Genomic DNA, 21,504 nt, shown 5'->3' on the forward strand with positions numbered 1-21,504 from the left:
ATCTACTATTAACACTAAGATAAACGTTACACACTCTGGTGACTGCAGCATTAAAATTTGGTACAGATACAATATGCGAAAAGGTGAATTTCACCACGTCATACAGCTGTTTACTCAACGTTGATGATAAGGGCCAACAATTATGTTATACAAGTTGGTTGAAATAGCAAAGAGGTGCGTGGAACCTTTTGTTTAAAAAAAAAAAAAAATGAACTGGTTGATATCAAATTTAATAATTTGTTTAATGTGTAAATTTTTAAACATACCACTACTTAAAAGAGATTCTCGTAGTCATACAGCAGACCTAGGGGGAGAGGGGGGAGGGGGGGCTAACAAAATCCACTAGCAGACTATATGAATTTGTTGTCTTGAAATATGAACGTAGTACACACACGGGTGATTGACCTTTAAAAATTGGTGACAGAGACGGTATGCCACAACTATTTTATACTGCATCATACAGCAGTGCTAAGGTCCAAGTAAGTAATTCTTACCTGACAAATATAAAACCTATCATAGTCACAGCTGAGGTCATCCCACTGACAACTAGCCCCAGAGCAGATTACCAGGCAGTGCGAGTCTCTCCCTCTACTTGGCTGGTTCGGCCCCCAGTCGGTATAAACAAATTCGGTATTCGTGTAGTCCCATATCCAGGATTGTCGGCCAAAGATTAGTCCTCCCACAAAATGGCCAAATCCTTCAAACCAATTGTTCAAAATGGGGGTTAGTCACAATGCAAACATGTGAATTAATAATAGATTTATAATATGTATATATATATATATATATATATATATGCTTTTTCAATATCAAAATAAAAGTTTAGAATTTAAACCATTAGATTCAATTATAATAAAAATGAGTATTAGTAATTGTTTCCCCTAATTTGATTATTAATTTGATAAAAACAACTTGTTTATATGTGTTTGTATGTGTTCTAATGTCTATGTCTATGCTTGTACCACTGTCTGTATCTATGTTTGGAAAGGGCTTAAATAGGCTAAGCCTGTTGCCCAATCCATTTGTCCGTTAACAATAAAATGTATAGAAATTGAATAGATATTGAGATAAATATTAACTTTATCTGTTTATGTTGCATCTTGTTTATGAGGTTGTATTTTTCTCTTGCTTGTGTGAAAACTAACAAACAGAAGTTGTGCATGCGTTAGAAAGATAAGAAGGTTCCTGCTTTAGGTACTTGCCTGCAGAACGCCGTAGTCGGATCTTCAAGAATGTGTTCATTTCCTCTGTGTCAACCTCAAGTAGATGGGCATCATCACTCTGACATCGACTCTGTAAGGTAAATATAACATTTAGTGCCGAAAGCAAGACACACGAATCCTATTTTTTGGAGAGTTACATAAATAACCTTCCCACTTAGCTAATGAACTTTCGTCGAGAAATAAAATAGCATTCTAATTAATTTGAGATGTAACACGACATTTTATTTGTCAATCAAAATAATTTGCGACTGTAAACCCACGATATACCGTCCGCAAATTGCATATGAAGCCCGGATGCCCATTGTTAATGACGTCGATGACCCCGACTGACCCTGACACGTCATAAAATATATTATACTTGACGTCACGAACAATAGCATGACCCCGAAAGGTCAATGTAATTCCGCCTCACTTTGAATATTTTAACGTCAATCGACGGCAGAGTGACCAAGAATTTGAACAAAACACTCACCGGTAAAAGTAAGGAAATCTCACACCGGTAAAAGTAAGGATAAATCTGACCAGGGTAAGAGAAACCAATGTCTCACATAGAGACAGATAGCCACACAGAAATGAATTCAAACACCAGGTGCAAACGACAAAAAGACAATACCTAACAGATACACATTGAACGATCTGCTGCGGGGACCGGTTCAAATACAGACATAATTGTTTCAAGTTTGGGTACAGTATTTCCACGGAATAAGAATACTTTTTATACTGCGTTGTTAATAACGCCGAGCGCACTTATTGGTCATTTTGCCGTTGAATTACAATTTTAAATAGGAGTTAAAAAATACATTGTAAATGTAAACTCAGCAATTTACATACTGCAAAACTACACATCCACTTCAAATTAAAAGTAATAGGCATTGCGAAAGTTGAGCATTTTAAAACCACTATCGAAATATTTAAAATATCATGAAATAAGGTAAGGGTATGTAGGTTTGAGCATATCTTTGATTCTGATAGATCAGTCGGTATCATAATCATTAGAAATAAAAGGCAAAGATGAACTGATTTGAAATATTAGCTTGTTGTTTTACAGCACAATATGGCAATTCGTCCACCTAGGAGTCATCAGCGGTTCTTATATCAAACAAATGAATATCCATGTCAAAATTGTTCCGAAACGTATATAGAATAACAAGTAAAAATAAAAGTGTCAGTAAAAACCGTTGTTACGTTTTGTTACAGATTTACAATTTTGTCAATTGCAGATAATTTATTCTTCAATTGGTTCCCAAGTGAACTTATCACCTCGAATTCCTAAGCGGCATCTTTTGTTATTCGAAAATGTCATAACCCGAAGAAAACCCACATGGTCGGGCAGGTGACCCCATTCTTTTAATGTACATCAAACGATCAAACTAGTCTTCTCGTATCATCAACAAGGTGGCGCACACTGAGCCTTCAATTTTGCTATGACATATTCGAGGGTTGCAGAGAGCGTAAGTGAGCGTAATCCCTGGAGTATCGAGGATGGCTCATTTAGGCAAACCCAAGTGCATATAAAACAACCAATTATTTTAGAAAGTCTAAACATTAAACAATGATAGTAAAATATTACATTATGATATAAAAACTATTCTATGAACAAAAAATATTTTTGGGGCAATAACTTTGAAAACATCTCCAATGATATGAACAAAAGGTATCATCTTAAGCATATCTCTGATGCGCCTACTCAAAGTAAAGATTTTTTTATTTTGCTTTTTCCCTACTTGATTCCTCAACATGATGATTTATTTTGAATATTTGCCATACATATATCACAAAAATAATCTGAATGTCGAAAAGAACAAACATATATTTAGTATATATGAGAGAATTATAATCTCCAAGTCAAAACTATTCGTTTAAAAGGAAATCGTTTGGGACCCTCTAACGAGTGAACTAAACAATATTTTCGAAAGAACACTTCATTATCAAGGTAATTATGAATATTGATATTTTTGGGAAATGAAGATAACGTACGTCCTTCTGCTTTATACATTCTAATACCTCGCCTGTTAATAGATACCTTAGCTACATTCCAGGTTACAGGGTCAAGGGCGAAGTAAAGGCAGTATCGATCGTACTTTACCCAGCCGTCCGGACACACGTCGTGATCAGTAGGCACTAATATTGTAAAATAAAGAAATAAGATGTACATTGTATGTGAGGGATAAACTACTCAATGAATTGTCATGAATCTATCACATAACGTCATTTTCCCATTGCATGTTAAGTAATGTTTGTAATTTCCCTTGTCCCCAAAAAAACGTTATTGAGGAACCACTTTTCATCTCTTTGCACACAACATAAAATTTGAATTAAAATGTTTGTAAGACATTTTATCATTCAATGTTAAAAATCTGATACATTGATACTAATATATAAATCACCATAAGATACGCTGGACTAGTGCAAAATTGCAATAGGATGGAAAACAAAATCAGGAGAACGAATTTTGTAAAAGTAAATTAACGTAGTCAAACAGGAAAATTACGTAAGGTGAAAGACGTCTGCATGTCACTGTATATAAAAATGTGAATTTCCGCAGATTTAATAGTTTTTCTTTCACTTTAACATTATAATATCAGCATGATGATATCATGCATGATTGAATTAACATACTTGATATATATATTGCAGCATTATCGGACACATTTCCACATCGGCAAGAATACATTTATATAAAAGGAGTTTATAGTTAACGAGCGCCCTTTTCCTTATAAATGCCCTTTATTTATTTAACTATCTGTGCATGTTAAATATAATCATTAGTCTAGCTATAATAACAAAATCTTAGATTAGAATTTGTCTTAATTAATACATCAGTTGGGTTAGTTTAATGAATACAAAACCTGTACTCCCAGGAGTTGATAGCTGGTTGTCTAGACGCTGAACCAGGTTATCAATGTCCTCTCGCAGAGCGGCCTGGACACCGTTGTGGCCTTCAACAAGTGTCATGATGTTGGTCACATCAGCTTTCACTATTTCAAGCTGATTTTGAACTGTTTCCTTCTTTTCTTTCATTTTCGCCTCCAATGCACAAACCTCCGTTTTCACTCCGGCAATTTTTGACTCCAGTTCAAATGTTTTCATTTCCAGTTTCGCTAAATTATCATTGTCGGCGTGGTCTGTAACAGACTTTGATGTTACTTGTGTAGAAAACCATGCTAAAACTATTACCAGAATTATATTCTGCTGCATAGTGTCATTTGGGTATTGCCGTTTGATAATACGTCTATGTTCGTTGTATGATAGCCAGCGGATGCTATGTATGTAAATGCCTATACTTGTTTTTATAACCTATCTCTGCTTGTATAAGTGTACATTTCCTGTCATTTGGAAAGTTCACTTTTAGTTTTGACATCTGATATTTCTATCCGTACCAATTAAATATTGTTAACAACACTAAGTGCTGTAAATTCACTTGTGTTGTTATGGATGTTCATGAAGATATATAATTAAGTGTAGTGTTTAAGGTTCAACAAGCCCCCTAAAAGATGACGTAGTCAACTAAAATTCCAACCCCCTGGTTAGTCATGTCCAAAGACCTCAATTACAAATCGGAACTCACATATGTTATTTGTATATATTGAACTTGTAAATTGACCATACAAAAATTACATAGCCAGGTTAACGTACTCAAAAAAAGGCATTAAGGCTGATGTTTTCATAAAAATACCTCACTGCACTTATAACTTGTCAATCTCTTTTACAACCCAACTGAAGTTTATTTATATGCCTAAGTCATGCGGAGCTTTATTTCTCTTCTACTAGCTGTTGAAAGGAATTCCGACCACAAATAAAGATAGATGCTGCCATACGAAACCACGAAAATCTTACGAAAATCTCCTGGTAATACATTTTAGCAAATTTTAAATAAGAAAACAATGGCTAAGTTACCTCGATCGATAAATGAACTTAAAATGATGTGCCATTTGATAACATTATGTGATCATATGAATGCGCTAGACATGTTATAAACATTGAAGCTGAAAAGTACGATAATGTTTACAACAAGTCTAGATCTTTTATTATAACATTGATTGTTAAGAAAGGACACTTTATATGAAGTTTAAGTTGTATTTATGGCCAAATGTCTATGGTTTACATATATATACCGGTACAATATGTTACGCGGACGTTTTACTATTATTTTTGTACATTCCCATACCAACAAAACATCTTCTTGTGAGGCCGGTATGCCTAGGTATATAAATGATCTTCAAACAACATGTCATTTCGTAACATTCAGTTGGGTCACTTAGGAGATTGACATGTTATAAATCTGGTGAGCAACTTTTATCATTACATCAGCCTTAATGCCGTATTTTTGACTTCGTTGACCTGGTTATATATCTTTTTAATAGCTCATGTACAAGTTCAATGTATTTAGATTACATATATATATATTCCGAGTTGTGATAAGAATATTTGAGTATGACTTGCCCTGGGGTTGAAATTACCTCTTTTAGGGGGTTCGGTGAACCTTAACAGCACGGAAGCTCGTGTATTTAAAAATGACATATAATTCACATAAAATATCAATTACCGAAAGAGATGCTGTATTTGCCTTTACATTCAATATCAAACACCCTGACAGAGATTATATTTCACCATAAGCAACTATTATTTAGCATCATACAATAAACATGTATACATTGTAAAAAAGTAGCAATTTTGTTTTTATTTTGATCAAATAATTATACTTTGTATAGACAATAAATAAAATAGCTTAAAGAGTTAGTTACATTTGTTTTATTGTTTTAAATGTATTTATTTGCTTATGTAGATTGATCCACCTCAAGTATTTAATGTCGACGAACGCTGATCAATTGCAAAAAGTACAAGGAGGATAAGATAGGTGCTCCATAAAGGTAAGGTTACATTAGGTCTGTTATGATACATGTAATCAAAACGAGGTTTTGGGACAAATTGGTTTACCACGTTTTTTCTAAGAGGTAGATTCCCATGAAACTTCCCTTGAGTATTTGGCTGCGTGTCTAAATGTATACGAAGCGTTTTTGGTTGGAGTTGCGCAACCGTGGCCTCTGATTGTCGAAAGGTGACGCAACATTTTACGGAAACTACAAGGCGGATTCCAATTAAAATTTCATTTGAGTATTGGTGAACATACGGAGATGAGCATATCCAAGATTAAGATCAAGTTCTGACCGATTCGATGAAAGTTGGTGTATAGTTTTATTATGTCGTTACAAACAGCAGAGTGACTTTAATTAACATCATCTAAAACTACGTACGGGGGTTGTGTAGGGGCTTCTGTAACGGTCGCCGCTGCCAGTAGGACTTACATCTTCATTGTCATTGGGTATTCTCTGGTAAATGTAGGACACGCACTTTCTATTTACGTTGTTTTTATGATTAATTAAAATTGAAAAAAAAAAAAAATACCTAATTAGTAAATGCGTTCATTGTAAAATTGTTGTAACTAAAAATTCTACAAATACTTTTAAAATCATCATCATCATCATCATCATATCATCATCATCATCATCATCATCATCATCATCATTACATCATCATCATCATCAACATCATCATCATCATCTTTGTCTTCTTCATCATCACTTCCACCGTCAATTAAATAGTCATCGTCATCATCATCGTCATGATTGTACCATGGTAGATAACCTCCCCAATCTTGTTTAGCATGTTTGTTAACGACTGTGAAACTGAATTTTTACGGGCCGGTGTACATCCACTTGAATTACAAGACTTGTCCCTATTTTTATTAATGCACACAGATGATATGGTTTTGTTTTCCAAAAGTATACATGATTTACAGTCAATGCTTCAAAAACTTAAAAATTATACTGAAAAGTGGTTTCTGACGGTTACCTTCAGTGTCTCTACAACCAAAAGTATGGTGTTCCGTAAATCAGGTAGAATGTCAAAGGATGAAAAATGGTATTTTAATGGTACATTGCTTGCAAATGTAGATAGCTTTTGCTTGTTGTTAAACTATAACGGTAACTTTAACTCATCTGAGGATGATAAGTGTATGTTGATGATGATACATATGAAATGATGATTGAAGATTTTGGATGATGATGGATTATGGCAATGATCGAATAATTATATATGAAAGAGGATGATGAAGATGATAAAGATGAATGATGATGATGATATGTTGACGATGATATGTTGATGACAATGAAATTGATTGTGATAATGCTAAATTCATGTCCGTGTGTGTATATGTGAGAATGCGTGAATGTCCTGTTTATGTATATGTAATGAAAAACTTGGAAAAATAAAACCATTACAAAAAAACTTAAACTCATCTAAAAAACAGTAAGCATCACAGTGCAGGAGAGCATTATTCGCACTATAAAGACACTTTATAGGAAGTGTGGCGGGTAATAGCAGTAGTGAAGTATGGAGGTTCCATACAACCCCCGACATTGGGAAGATACAATTAGATTTTTGTACAATATGGAGGGGGGGTCCCGTTGCCCCAAACATGAAGAGTTATATGAAATACATATTTTAAATAAACATAATATATAAGACAATTAATACAATTGTAAAATTAAGTATAATGACTGAAAATAATGGTTGAATGATGTATTTAGCGATTGAATAGTTTCAACCTGTATACAACAAAAGTTATTTACAGGAACTCATATTTTATTGAAATGTAAGAGTGGAAGCTTTCTCAGTTTTTTCAATTAAAAACTATTGTTACTTTTTAGACTAACAAAAGGCGTTCGATAATATTGACAGATGTAAATTATGGTATAAAATAGCTTGGCATCCGTGGTAAAATCGTTTTGGTGATAAAATCATTGAATTGTCATATTAAATCAAGCACCCATGTTGGTGGAAAAATATCTGGGGGTTTTTCCAATAAAATTGGAATATCATGCTAATCCAAATTTTTAATACTGGGTTGCAAAAGTCAAACACGAGCTCGGCTCATTAGGTATGATGGACTTTTGGGTTTCCTACCATATTATGAATGTAAACAATTATATATATACTGTAACACAACGTTTGTTAGACAATTTCAGGCAAGAGTGTGAGATTTGTATTTGTTTCGTCGCCAAAATGTGTTTTATACAGGCATGTTGTAGATCACTTAGCATTGCAAACTTATCTTTCAAAACCAATTCCTGCTAATCATAAAAAGAAACTATTGTTAGATTACGTTTATCTTCACATTGTTTTCTTATCGAATCAGGCAGACACAGAAATGTTCCACGTCAGCTTGGAACTTGCCCTCTGTCTTAATGACATCGAGGACGAATATCATTTCATTTTAAAATGCCCCTTGTATAACGATCTGAAAATCAGATATATTACCAAATAAATCCATCTGTCCTTAAATAAATATTTCTATCATCTGAAAATTCGATGGAATTGTGCAATTAAGGAAAATTTGGTCATCGCGCAAACATATTGCTTTGAAGTAGATAATTAAATGTTGTATTAATGGAATGGCTTGGAAATATTTGTTGTAATTAAGTTTAATGTACATGGTGTATCTATGAACTGTATCAGTTTATGATCAATAAAAATACCCGAAGCTTTATCAAGTCTTCAATATTGGAGGAAACGAGCAGATGTTGTACAACTACATTAAATAATTAATAACATTGATGCTGTGTACAAGGATAAATTGTTCACAATGTCCCCCATTAAAATTACTCCCAGCGGTCTTTCTAAGAAGCTCTTGAAACCGAGGTCAAGATTAAATGTAACTAAGAATAGATTTAACGGCAGAGTTGTAAATATATTTATATAAATACATATGTTTCTTAAAACCTTTACCATGTTAAATCAATTGGCTTAAACATTTGAAAGGCAAACTATTTAACATTGTCTTAGGGAAATGACGTCAAACAGAGACATATAAAGTAACCGTTTTGACATGGACAAATTTGATTTTATCAATATCACTAACGGAAGCACTGATTAACACCATACAAGATACAAGAAACTTATTTAAAGTCGCATACATGTAAACAAAGAACATTAGCTCTTGAGAGCTATTATTGCGACAAACATGTAAAAAAACAATAGCACATTGTATTATAAGTAAAGGGAGATAATCACATTACATTAATAAAAAGCAATAATTATCACAAAAAAAGAAAGTATCATATCCCAAGTTTCTTATATATAAAATAGTGTTAATATGAAAAGAAATAAATGTGATCACGGATAAGTATTATTAAGATTACTAGTAAGTTAATAAAAGACATAGTTAATAGTAGAATAGTAGTAGTAGTAGTAGTAGTAGTAGTAGTAGTAGTAGTAATAGTAGAATTACTTAGGACTTTTGATTAAGACACTATCAAGTGGAATAAACATACAATGATATTATAGCAAAGTCATATATTGACAGAATATACACTAATATAGTGTGATTTTTTTTTTTATTTTAGAATGAATGGAATTAAAAAAAGAATAAGATGCTGCAAAAATATAGAATATGATTAATGCATATATGAAATGAAATAAAACAACAATTGTATATACAATTCAAAATGTCAGGTGGCAGAGGTAACCAGGGCACAATATGAAGAATCACTCTTTACAGATATTGCAAAGGTAGATTGGGCCATCCCAGGAATGGACCAGCCTCTTGAACTCTGTGAAGTTTTCAACTTTTCGGAATCCATTGGGGAGACTGTTCCATACCCGGGCGGCCTCAAAAGCAAATGTTTTTGTCCATACTTTACAGTGTTGACTCTGGGCACCTCTGCAGTATTTTCTTGCACGAAGTCATAATTAGACATCTTAATATTGATAAGGTTTCGAATATATTCAGGAGACATTTTGTTTATATTTTAAACCTCACAATCCATACCTTCAGACGCCTTGCACGTAGCTTATCGCTGTTGGTAATACTGAGTAAGTGTCTGAAGGACGCGTTGTGGTCATTATGTATACACTCTTAATGGAACAAGAGTGCCAGACTAAAGGACAGTAGTTAAAATTTAAAACAATAAAAGAATTATAAATTACAAGTCTACCTTGTTTTGTCACAAAACTTTCAATTCGTTTTAAAATAAACAATTGCTCTAAGGCTTTCCTTCAAATTTCAGAGATATGAGCTTCAAAGTTTAAAAATGAGTCAAAGTTCACACCTAACAGATTGACAACACCGTCAGGAACAATATCTGTTTCCCCAACACTAAAAGACTGTATAGCATCTACCCTATACAAATGGCCTGGAATTAATCAGGGTTTGCTTTCATCTGGTTTAATTTAAACCAGTCTATTAAATTTTGACAGTCATTTTCAATATTTCGTTTTAAATCATCTGGGTCTTTATTTGAGTCACTGACAGTCTTGTCGTCTGCATAATTATATAATATACAGGATATCACATCACATATGGTAGGGGTAACTAAAATCGCCTTTCTGGGTAAAATGAATTACGGTGTATGCCATTATCTCCTTTTTCCAAAAATCAATGTACATCCTTAAAATGCATGCTGTGATATTTTATTTGTTTTTAATTTTCCAATGTATTTTATTCATATTTATTCATGTTTTGTCGTGAACATAGCTCTACAGAGCTAATGTTTATTGTTTAACATATACGACACTAAATAAATCTGTTTGTCTCGTGTATCCTAGCTAGGTATTTACTGGGGTAAAGTAAATCATAGAATCCAATGGAAAATAATGTAATGAGACACGGTACTGTATGTGTCAAAGAACAAAACAATAAGGTAACAGTTACAACGGGTAAGCATTTTAGTGGTACAACCCAATATATATATAGTTATCTCCCCTGAAGACTTGCATGCAAGTTGTTACCTGTGACGTGGAGATCTCATTCGTACATTCTCGGATGTTTTCTCTGAATCTAACGGTGATAAACAAGAGGTACCGGATATAAAGCGGCCATTTTTACGTTGCGTGTAAGTCTGAGGTTTCCTCCGGGCAAAATAATACTTGTTAGGCATAGATCAGATGACACGTCTGAAGTCGACGAAGACATTACCACACAACATGATGAGGACGCTATCCATTTTATTGGGAATAGTTTCCCTTTCTTCCGCCTTTTACCTTCCAGGATTGGCACCAGTAACTTACTGCAAGCAAAAGTCAGAAAATTGCCAGGTAAATTTTGACATTTCTGTTCATGAATAACGTTGCTAATACTAGCATGGGTTGCAATTCAGGGAAATTATCACGATGTGTAAAGTACATACGTGTATGCAGTTGATATGCAGTGCATGAAAAGTAGAGTTTATGTATGTCGGTTTATGTTGAAAGCTAAGCAGAAAGGTATTTCGGTCCCATTCCAGTAATCATTAACAGCGATGATGCATACAGTAACCACACGCACGTTGTCTACGTAACCATTAATATACATGTAGTAAAAATGAGGCACTGGGGTATGAACTTTTTTTGAATATTTAATTCACATTAATACCCAACATCAGAGAAACGAAATTAGAATTATGTTTTTGTCCAACAAGAAATGTTAGAAAACACAGGAGTCTGACGTTTAATCAGTATAAGTATACTGTACCAGTACAGTAACTGTCTATAAGAAAAAAATACTTTTTTTTTTTATATATATAGACTGTTATACTTATATTGATTAAACGTCAGACTCCTGTGTAACAACAAACTATGTAAAACCATAATAGATGTTGAGGTTTAATTTTAGATCTTCATCACTGAAGGAGTTAACGTTGCAAAGACTTTTATTGAACTTCAAAAACTACATTTTTAAAGATATGAAAAGAGCCAAACGGCTAAGACTGAATTGTGTGTAGAAGTTTTATTTGTGGTTATTAAATTCCTTGAATATTAGCCCAAGTTTTCTCTCGCCCCGACACCAGACTTACATTTTGACAGATAGATGTGTAGTGTGGGGCCAGAGCGTACTCATATGAAAACATGGAATGTTCCGACAACTTTTGGAATCAGTGAGTTTTGAGGTGGTGACATCAAAATCTACTATTACACTAGACATACCTCGTATATATCGATAAATGGATCATTTATTGATCCAAATCCGCTCTCATTACCAACAGCTGCTAGTTTCTGTCAGTAGGGCCTCAGTTTTCAATCATTCGAAATTTCCAACCTGAGAGAACGTCATGATCATTTTGTAGGTCATGGGAGTGAGTAATCAACAAACCTTACTGATCCGGACCGAAAACGGAAAATATTTTTCTTGTTTAGAAGATTTCCAGATCGCATCTTTCTGTTAACTATAGTCACTTCCCAATACCAAACAGTTTCGGAGAATTCCACGTTTTCATAGAGTAGTGCGCTATGGCCCTACACCAGACATCTATAGCTATCTGTCAAAATGTCTAAGTCTGGTGTCAGGGCCAGAGGAAACTAGACTACTTGAATATATGATAGAAGGTTTACTAAAACGCAACACTATATCAAGTATATATGTATAGGATTAGACTGTTTAGGCTAAGTGACAGGAGCTAGTTATGAATCATATTTCTAAGCAATATAAACTTTTTTTTTTACAAGCTCTCTGCCAAACTATATATATATCCTGAATCCTGCGAGCACATATATATGAAAGTTCATGGTCTCATCAAATGTAAATTACAGAACCTTTGTTAAAACTGTTTATATCTGTATTAAAAAAGCAGAATGATACTTAAAGAAATGTTCGTCATGTATATTAAATTGTTTTAGAAAATATTTATAGCAGTCCTTGTTGAATTATTATACATTTATAATAAATATATTACTTTTTCAGACTGGAGCAAAGATCTTTGTTAACAGACTTAACTCGGTGGAAACAATAGTACCATATGAATACCATTCGTAAGTATCTGAAGTCATAAAAATTTGGGAGGAAAAAGAAATTACATGTTTGGCCTCATTCTGTGTCTGTATCGATATCTGTATAAGTACGTTGAAAGACCACTTCTGGCATATAATCAACAGAAGGGGAGAGCGCATGGAGGTTTTAAGTCCGAGTGGAGACGAGATTTAAAAATCTCCACAGATTTTACAAGGACTTGTTCGTCCTGAAGATGGTTCCAGTTTATTATATAGTCCACGGGGAAATAAAGAGTTCCTGAGTGTTTCTGTTTTCGTTGAGATAAAGTTGTTAAAATGCCTTGCTGTCACTTTGCGTTTAATTCTCGATGGTTTTAGATGGGGCTGAGATGCTTGGTTGTAAAATTGGAAAACAAATTAAAAAAAGATGATAAAATTGTATTGAGCACTTTTTGTGCAATGCCACTTTCCTGGAATATTAAAAAAACAACATTTTTTTCTTTTCTTTAAAGTTCCATTCTGCACATTACCGTAACAGTTCTTCAGGTCATGTATATAGAGGTTACACAACAAGTGGTTGTTGAATATGGTATTTATTTCACTCCAGTTAGTTAATTTTCAAAAGTTACAAAAGACGAGTGTCTTTCTGTAACTTTTGAAAATTAACTAACGAGAGTGAAATAAATACCATACTCGACAACCACGAGTTATGTGATCTGATTCTACCACAATCTCAGATGGAAACAGCTGGAGTATTTCCTGATTTGAATAGCATACACATATTTTGTTATATGTAGTGATACATATATATTACGTCTCTGTGTTTCACCACCTGGACACATGACAGTATGGCGTTGAAACAATATTGAGCGTCTCTAGCAATTTTGCCTGAAACTAGCGATCAAATATTTAAGCATAATTTTCTTTTGTTATTGCCTTAATAACCCCCTTTTCCCATCGCATAACCTCACAAAAGTCACAAACATTTGCCGGATGTTGACAGCAGAAGACGTAAACAAAAAAGCAAGCAGCAAAAAACGTGTGAAAAAGATTGTCTGGTCAGGGTTCATCTTCTCGACCAATCAAAACTACGAAAGGTCATAAACCATGTGTGGTGTATAACTCATATTCATTCAATAGTCTGCATGTTTATACAATTATCTGAGAGTGGAATAACACAGAGTATTGTGGTAGAAATGTTAATATATACACATGGCCTATGCATTGATGAAGCTAATACGATTGTTTTTGTTTGTTTCAGCTTTGACTTCTGTACCACAGATGAAGAACATTCTCCCGTTGAGAACTTGGGACAAGTTGTGTTTGGGGAGAGAATCCGACCATCGCCCTACAATGTAAGGCCTGATGAAAGGAATTGGCTTATATGTGTTTGAAGTTTCCTTGGGTTGAAATATTTGAGAAAAGATCCTATTACACATTTTAGCATACTGCATGTTATAACATGTTTAAGTTAGATAGAGCAAGAATTTTCATTTGTAAATTCATTATTGGTTCTCAGAAATTGGTTATAGCCTTATATACTTCAGAATTGCTATGAGATGATAGTTTTTACAGGCTAGAAAACATAAAAATAGGGTTTGGCAAATGATTAAAAGCTGATATAAATTTATATATTGTTAAATCGATGATTAAGCAATTAATGCGATATATATTGTGAACTCATTATCATTTAGGTTTGATACATGACAATGCATTATTTCACAATCATGTCGGCCCAGTTGATGCTCAAATATTCACATATATAAACACAATTTCCCGTCACCGATTTCTGTCATTAGTGACCAATAACAATGTTTGATTTATACTTCTACAGTACGCGTCAGGTGATTTGGTACTCAGTCGCCCGCCGAGCGACAAATTTTAATCCCTGTCGCTCGTAGCCGCGGGATGATCGCGGAAGAAACGCCGGCTATATCAAGGTAGATCCGCCGGCTTTACATTGATAAGCCCTCCGCGACTATCCCGCGTTCATGGGTGATGGGGATTAAGTCTGGACAGAGAAAATACAGTATATTACTAGTTTAAGTTTTATTCAAACTTTGGGCCATGTTTGTGTCTGCTGTGGCCGCTGTTCCTGTCTACGGTACCACAGATGCACAGTAACAATCCGCACACCGAACAGAAAGCGCAACTTGAATTTCCCGAACGGAAAAGAAATGCCAGCACATACTAGGGGGGAAAACCCGTCTTGTAGTGGATATTTAAAAAGAAACGAGTTCCACCAGATCTATTTAAAATTACCCATGTATGCTTAATATAAAGTAGCATTGCCTTGTAACGTGATAAACATTGGGGCAACATTTATGATGTGCAAGTGTCGGTTAATTTGACTAGATTACACGATTTCCCCTTTAAACAATCTAGATTATAATTGAAAAGGACCGGTACGTTAATTAACACATCATTATAAGTGTCTCCGTTTAGTATGCATTGTATAAAATGTTATCACAGTTTACTGATCAACATAAGTTTATTGAAAAATCTACCGAGGCGGACAAGCCGACTGTCCCTGCACTGTGAAATCACCAAAAATTATTGGTTGGTCTGAAACGTCAATCACACCTCAGCACAGTAGCCCTCCTGTCATAATGGGCGGAGCTTACGCAATACACCGCATCATGCGACTGATTAGATGGTGTGTATCGTCGAGGTGCCGCCCACTCAATTCCCCAAATTTTCGTGTTTTTTTGTGTGTTTGTAGAAATGAAAAATAAAAAAAACGGTTATATTAAATTATGAACAGAATGCAAATATTGGTCCTTACAAGTCTACACTTTAAATAAATGTTTAATATGGTTGCTCCTACCTGTAACATGGACCTCGCTAATTTCAAGTTACCTAATCTTATTTTATTCCGTGTGTATCAATCGGAGACAACAAGTATTCGTTTGATTTCATGTGTAACTATTGCAATACAAAATTACATATAAAACAAAATCAGAATTAAATATGAATATAATTTAGAAGTTTTAGACCAACTACGTTTTGAAAGTTAACTGTATTGCATTTCTTTAATTATGGTCCCTTTGACACTGTTAGGTTTCAATTTAAATTCGTCTAATATACCGTATTCCTTCACGGATGGTCATGTATAAATTATATATATATACATGTACATACACAGTATCATCGTAAGACCAGCTCTGCTCATATTCCTACAAGAATATTTCAGTTTTTGTCATATTTTCGTACTTTTAACAAATATATGTTGTTTCTATGTATAATACTTTTTGAAGAAAAAAACAATCGCATTAAGTCCATGCCGGTCCTTAGATTTGATCCACAGAATCTGTCGATGTTTTTATAAAAATTCAAACTAACGTTGTGATCCATTTTCATACGTTGGTATAGTGTCAAAATGATCCTGATATGTGTTAAAACTATGTATTATCAATACTTAATAAAATTCCAACGAATGTCATTTCACACAAAAACGTTTATAATAATATAAAATGCCGCCGCCGTATATTCCGTAGACAAATCCGCATCTATCTGTTGATCTCACGTTTCTTTCAATGCCAGCGTTCCAAACCAAATGCTATAAACTTCATTTCTTCCGTTTAAGAATAATAATACATATACAATTACAAATACAAATGGAATATAATTAGGAAACTACTTTCGAAAACTTCACACGTGCTCAACAAAAGTGATAACCAGCATCCGATTACCATATTTGTATAAATGTACATTTATTTCATTTCGACTATTACAATAGATATGTATTATAATAAATAAGATAATTTCTAACGTATTTTTCAGGAAACAAAAAAAGTACGGGTAAACAAGATCGAACCTATATCACAAAATTGAAATTCGTCGCTTCAGTAAGATTTCCCCAATCTAAGTTGCTAACTATCAACGATAAGAGAATGGAGTAAAAACAAAAATGAACTTAAGGCACAGAGTCTAAGAAAACTGTGTTATTTCTCAAACGAAGAAGAGTTCCAAGTTGTTCTACGTTCTATTTTTACTTTCTGTTAATCAGATGTATGTGAAATTTTCTATTCCTCTAAAAATAACGAGAATTCAACAATATGTGTACCATTTCCAGAGAAGTGAGTGACTACTTTTTAAATACAGAAATTAGTGAAAAACGATCTCTGGAATATTTCATAAACTCTTTTTCAAAATTATGTTACGGACAATTAGATCTTTATATAGACATCGTACAACTCTGATCGTAGACCAGTGACCGTTGCAATTCTTACCAGGTTAATTTTCCGTGTTAATTGCCTTCTCAAAAAAAGTTCGGTTATATAAATAATGAAACTAGTTATCGTACCGAGTACGTATTGTTAGTATCATATAAGAAATGCTTGTATTGCAGTTCTCTTTAAAATCGCCATTCCTGTACAAAATATACAGCCCAAGGCGAAAAGCAGGTACCGAGAGTTTCACACCTGTTTGGAGGGGGGTGGGGGGTATGTTGTATTGCCGTCCAGGTAGGGTACTTTCCATTGTATCAAAATAGTTTGATTGGCAGGTGTTAAACACAGGTGAGAGAAACTATGGTTTCAAGTTAATTGCTTAATTGCTTTTATGATAAGTGTAGCGGAAGTAGTGGGGGGTGCGAGGCCCAGCTGGGGGTTGGCCTCCCAAAGGAAAGTTTTTGAATTCAAGGTCTCTGGATCAAATTCCCGTGTTTTCTTGAAATTTGGCGATTAGATTTAAGCAGACGTAATTTATGTCTCTGATTTTAATTTTGGAAAAAAAGTTAGAATTTTACTTTACTTACGCAAGAAAGGTTTGAAATACACGTATATTAAATATGTTTTTACTCATCAAAATTATGTGTACTCATTTGCATATAGCTAGAAAGCTACGCGCCTGCACGATGAAAATAACAATAATAAACTAAGACATGAGATTGCAGCAAGATTTGTTCTTCAACTTCTTGCGTAATTGTCAGTAGCAAGGTCACAGTTCACCTCATCAAATGATCAGGTAGGCTTGTCCAATATTTGAGACACTAACGTCCTTTTTTACTAGCCAAAACAATAACCGGCGCTTGGACTCTTCTTACTGTTATAATTAAAATTGTTCCAGATTGTTCTATAATTTTCAAGTGCAGTTTCCTGTTTATACATTAAAGATGAATATGTCCAGTACATTAACAAAGGAGTAGAATGGTAAAGCTAACCATGCTTGACAACTTTAGACACCCTGCACCCTGTTAGCAGGCAGCTAGCTAACTGCTGTGGGTCAAGGGTCGCCGCCGCCGGTACCAGTAGTGTTGCAAACGCTTTTTACCCTCTGTTAGAATATGGACTAGTCAAAATCAGTCACATTTGGACGAAATATTAAATTCTAGGGTTGAAAGCATATCTCCAAATCATTCTGTGTCGTGTTTGTTTTGTAACATCTGTCAAGTTGGAAGGCCAACCGGACACAAGGCTCTATCACTACGCTAATTGGAGACGAGACATTTTGTTTCGTTTACTGGTTCGTAATATTTCCCTATAAACTTTCAAACAAAGTGTACACACAAGAAAATGGAAGAATTTTACACATCTCCGTTACTCGTCAAAGTATTTCGGCTTCACCTGATTGACATCGCATTACGTAATGTACATCAACAGCGCCACCTGTAACTAGGTCGTCGAAAGCAGCTGATTTTCTTTTGTGAATTTATGCAACCTTTTGACTTCGAATACGAAATAGAGCAAGAATGGTTGGTGCAAATAGCTGACCATCCAAGACACCGTGTGCTGCTTAAACAACTGAAAGATAGCCTCGTGTTACTCAGAGACGTTAGTTATTGTTACCTTACATAATTGTTTTATTCCGACCGATTTCCACCCGATAATCTGACTTAAACGTAAATGATATTTTTTCGGACGTACCACGTTCTACTACTATATTGTATTGCATGAAATAGACGTGCATACAGCATATAAATATACCATTCGGGCATCCTGGACTGTCAGTGCTATTCAATATACAGTACAATAGTTAGCTGCCGATCGACAAGTTAATCCCCAACGCTCATCCGCGCGGGGTGGGCGGCCCCCCCGCGACTTTGCTCAGGTGATTTCTCGGTGGGGCTTTAATCCCCTTCGCCTGCGCGACGACTGTCGCCCGCGCGGGGTTTCAGTACCAAATCACCTGAAGTGTACTGTATAACTCAGCTGTATGAATTGTTATTCTTTTATTAATTCCATGTATCATTTATCACTTGCTATCAAATGTAAGTAACAACTAATAAACAACTTGGATCAGCTGTCTGCTAACACTTTATCTCAAAACGCTACATGTGTAAAATTGATAGAACATTCTACACCATGGGACTAAGTCCCATAAAACAATCCTACTTTATGTATATTGCTGTCGCATTTACTTTAAAAAAAGATATTTTGGTTAATGATAATATTCATGAAGTCTTATTTTCACCATTGGTATGTATCAGTTTATAGAAAATACAACTGTTTTAGTGTTGGTGTGTGGAGCCATCTTGGCAATAATCCTCCTAAAATAATAAAGTGTACAATCTTTTACAATTTGTCATATTGGGATTCGCAGTATTTCAGATACTTTGAGAGTTTTAGCAATTTTGAAAGTCAACCTTCGGTGACCGAGCCGAAATTGAACTCCAGAATAGAGCAATTTGATCTAATCCTATATATATAATTATATGCATAATAGTTTCCAAGGTATAATTCTCAAATGTAAATTGTTAAAATCTGTATTTCAGGCAACCTACATGAAAGATGTCAAATGCCAGGTGGCCTGTACAAGGTCATACCAGCCCAACCAGAAGGATTCGTTAGCCAAACTGAAGTTTCTGAAAAAGGGTGTTTCACTCAACTACCAGCACCACTGGTAAGCTTAAAGAAACAAATATGTGTAAATTGGTCGGTCAAAATCTAACTTTCAGTAGTTCTTCTACAGGTTTCCTCTTGAAAATTAATGATATAGACCAATTTTGTTGTAATCTAAATCTAACGTATCTTTTTTAATAACATTAGAATTCTTTTTCCTGTAAAAACAACATCTTTTGACGATTGGGTAGTGACATCCTAATGTGAAAATCTTTAGTAAATGGGCAGTAGCATTTTGAATATAGAATGGTCCCTAAGGTGACACCAAACTCTTTCATGTTTAGAATATCTTGTATGTGAAAGTCTTTTCTTACTATTTCTTCAATGATTTTTCATTATTTACTCCGTTGTCTATCTTGGTACTACTACATTTATACTACCATTTGTAGCTGCTAGTGTCTGGCTCTGTACAACCTTATATGTTGTAAATGTGTTAATGGACTGTTAGACTTAATGAAATATTTGAATTGTCTGTGGACAGGATTGTTGATAACATGCCCCTCACCTGGTGTTACGATGTAGAACAGAATGAGAAGTACTGCTCCAGAGGATTCCCTATCGGATGCTACGTCACTAAGGATGGCAAGAGGAAGGACGCTTGTGTCACGGATGTAAGTCTCGTATCCCAGGCACATTGTCAGTCTTGTTATATTGTATTTTTGTATTTTGCAGAATTTTAACCCTACAGATTTTCATATCAAAGAACAGGGACAATATAACATCTTTAATAAAATGAAATGTGGTAAATCTTATTATTCATCTTAAGATTTCCATTTATTAATAGTAACATTGTTTGATCAGTTATATTCTCAAGTTGTAAACGCACTGTTCTCTTCCCTACCTTAGAGTAATTGTGATTTACTCATCATATTTACAGGTATTGTATGTGTGGAGGATAAAACATAGCACAATATATATTGTATTATACTTCTTTTCCTTTTTATACGCCTGTCAAATTTGACGGGAGTATTATGGTATGGTGTAAACTTTTGTTTGTCCTGTAATCTCCTCCTACATTTTTCTACCCATCTCTTTGAAACTTGGTTTACTTTATAATCATGATATGAAGTTGTGTCTTCCTTATAAGAATTTTGATTCGATATATTTTGCAAAAGTTATTGACCTTTGTTTATTTCAGTATTTGATTTTTGTTAGGCAATCACCTCTTACATTTTTCAACAGATCTCTTTGAAACTTGGTATTCATTATAATCATGATATGAAGTTGTGTCTCCCTTAAAAGAATTTTGATTCAAAGATTTTTGCAGAAATTATTGTCCTTTGTTCATTTCAGTATTTGATTTTTTTATCTGGAGATTTTCTCCTACATTTTTAGGTCACCTGAGACAAAGTCTCAAGTGACCTATTGCGATCACCTTTTGTCCGTCGTCGTCCGTCGTGCGTCCGTAAACAATTTACATTTTCGACTTCTTCTTCAAAACACCTGAACCAATTTCAATGAAATTTTGCAGGGACCTTCCATGGACAAAGGTCAACAAAATAGTTGCCGGTTTAGTCCTAAGCCCCCAGGGGCCTGAGGGGCGGGGCCAAAAAGGGTCAAATTGACTAAAATTTCAAAAATCTTCTTCTCCAAAACCCCTAAACCAATTTCAATGAAATTTCGCTGGGACCTTCCATGGACAAAGGTCAACAAAAACAGTTGCCGGTTTAGTCCTAAGCCCCCAGGGGCCTGTGGGG

At 34.5% G+C, this 21,504-nt stretch overlaps 2 protein-coding genes across 2 annotated transcripts in view; one reads left to right on the plus strand and one right to left on the minus strand.

The window, feature by feature from the left end:
- Window positions 1–494: 494 nt before the first annotated feature.
- On the minus strand, window positions 495–4,483 carry LOC110465275 (C-type lectin domain family 4 member K-like; the record flags this gene model as incomplete). Its single annotated transcript, XM_021520982.1, has 4 exons — window positions 4,073–4,483; window positions 3,247–3,344; window positions 1,203–1,293; window positions 495–697 (listed from the first exon to the last, which is right to left on the minus strand). Coding segments are annotated over exons 1-4 (741 nt in total), but the record flags the coding sequence as incomplete, so codon positions are not given.
- Window positions 4,484–11,065: 6,582 nt separating this feature from the next.
- LOC110465344 (transmembrane 9 superfamily member 2-like) overlaps window positions 11,066–21,504 on the plus strand; it is a 25,197-nt gene continuing 14,758 nt past the window's right edge. Inside the window, exons 1-5 of the mRNA XM_021521097.1 lie at window positions 11,066–11,318; window positions 12,940–13,007; window positions 14,227–14,320; window positions 19,681–19,808; window positions 20,289–20,418. Of these exons, the coding sequence (XP_021376772.1) occupies window positions 11,169–11,318; window positions 12,940–13,007; window positions 14,227–14,320; window positions 19,681–19,808; window positions 20,289–20,418 (570 nt within the window). The 5' untranslated portion in view covers window positions 11,066–11,168. The remainder of the gene's footprint in view (window positions 11,319–12,939; window positions 13,008–14,226; window positions 14,321–19,680; window positions 19,809–20,288; window positions 20,419–21,504) is intronic.

Source organism: Mizuhopecten yessoensis, unplaced genomic scaffold (genome assembly GCF_002113885.1).
Source record: "Mizuhopecten yessoensis strain PY_sf001 unplaced genomic scaffold, ASM211388v2 scaffold11069, whole genome shotgun sequence".
Lineage (NCBI taxonomy): Eukaryota > Metazoa > Mollusca > Bivalvia > Pectinida > Pectinidae > Mizuhopecten > Mizuhopecten yessoensis.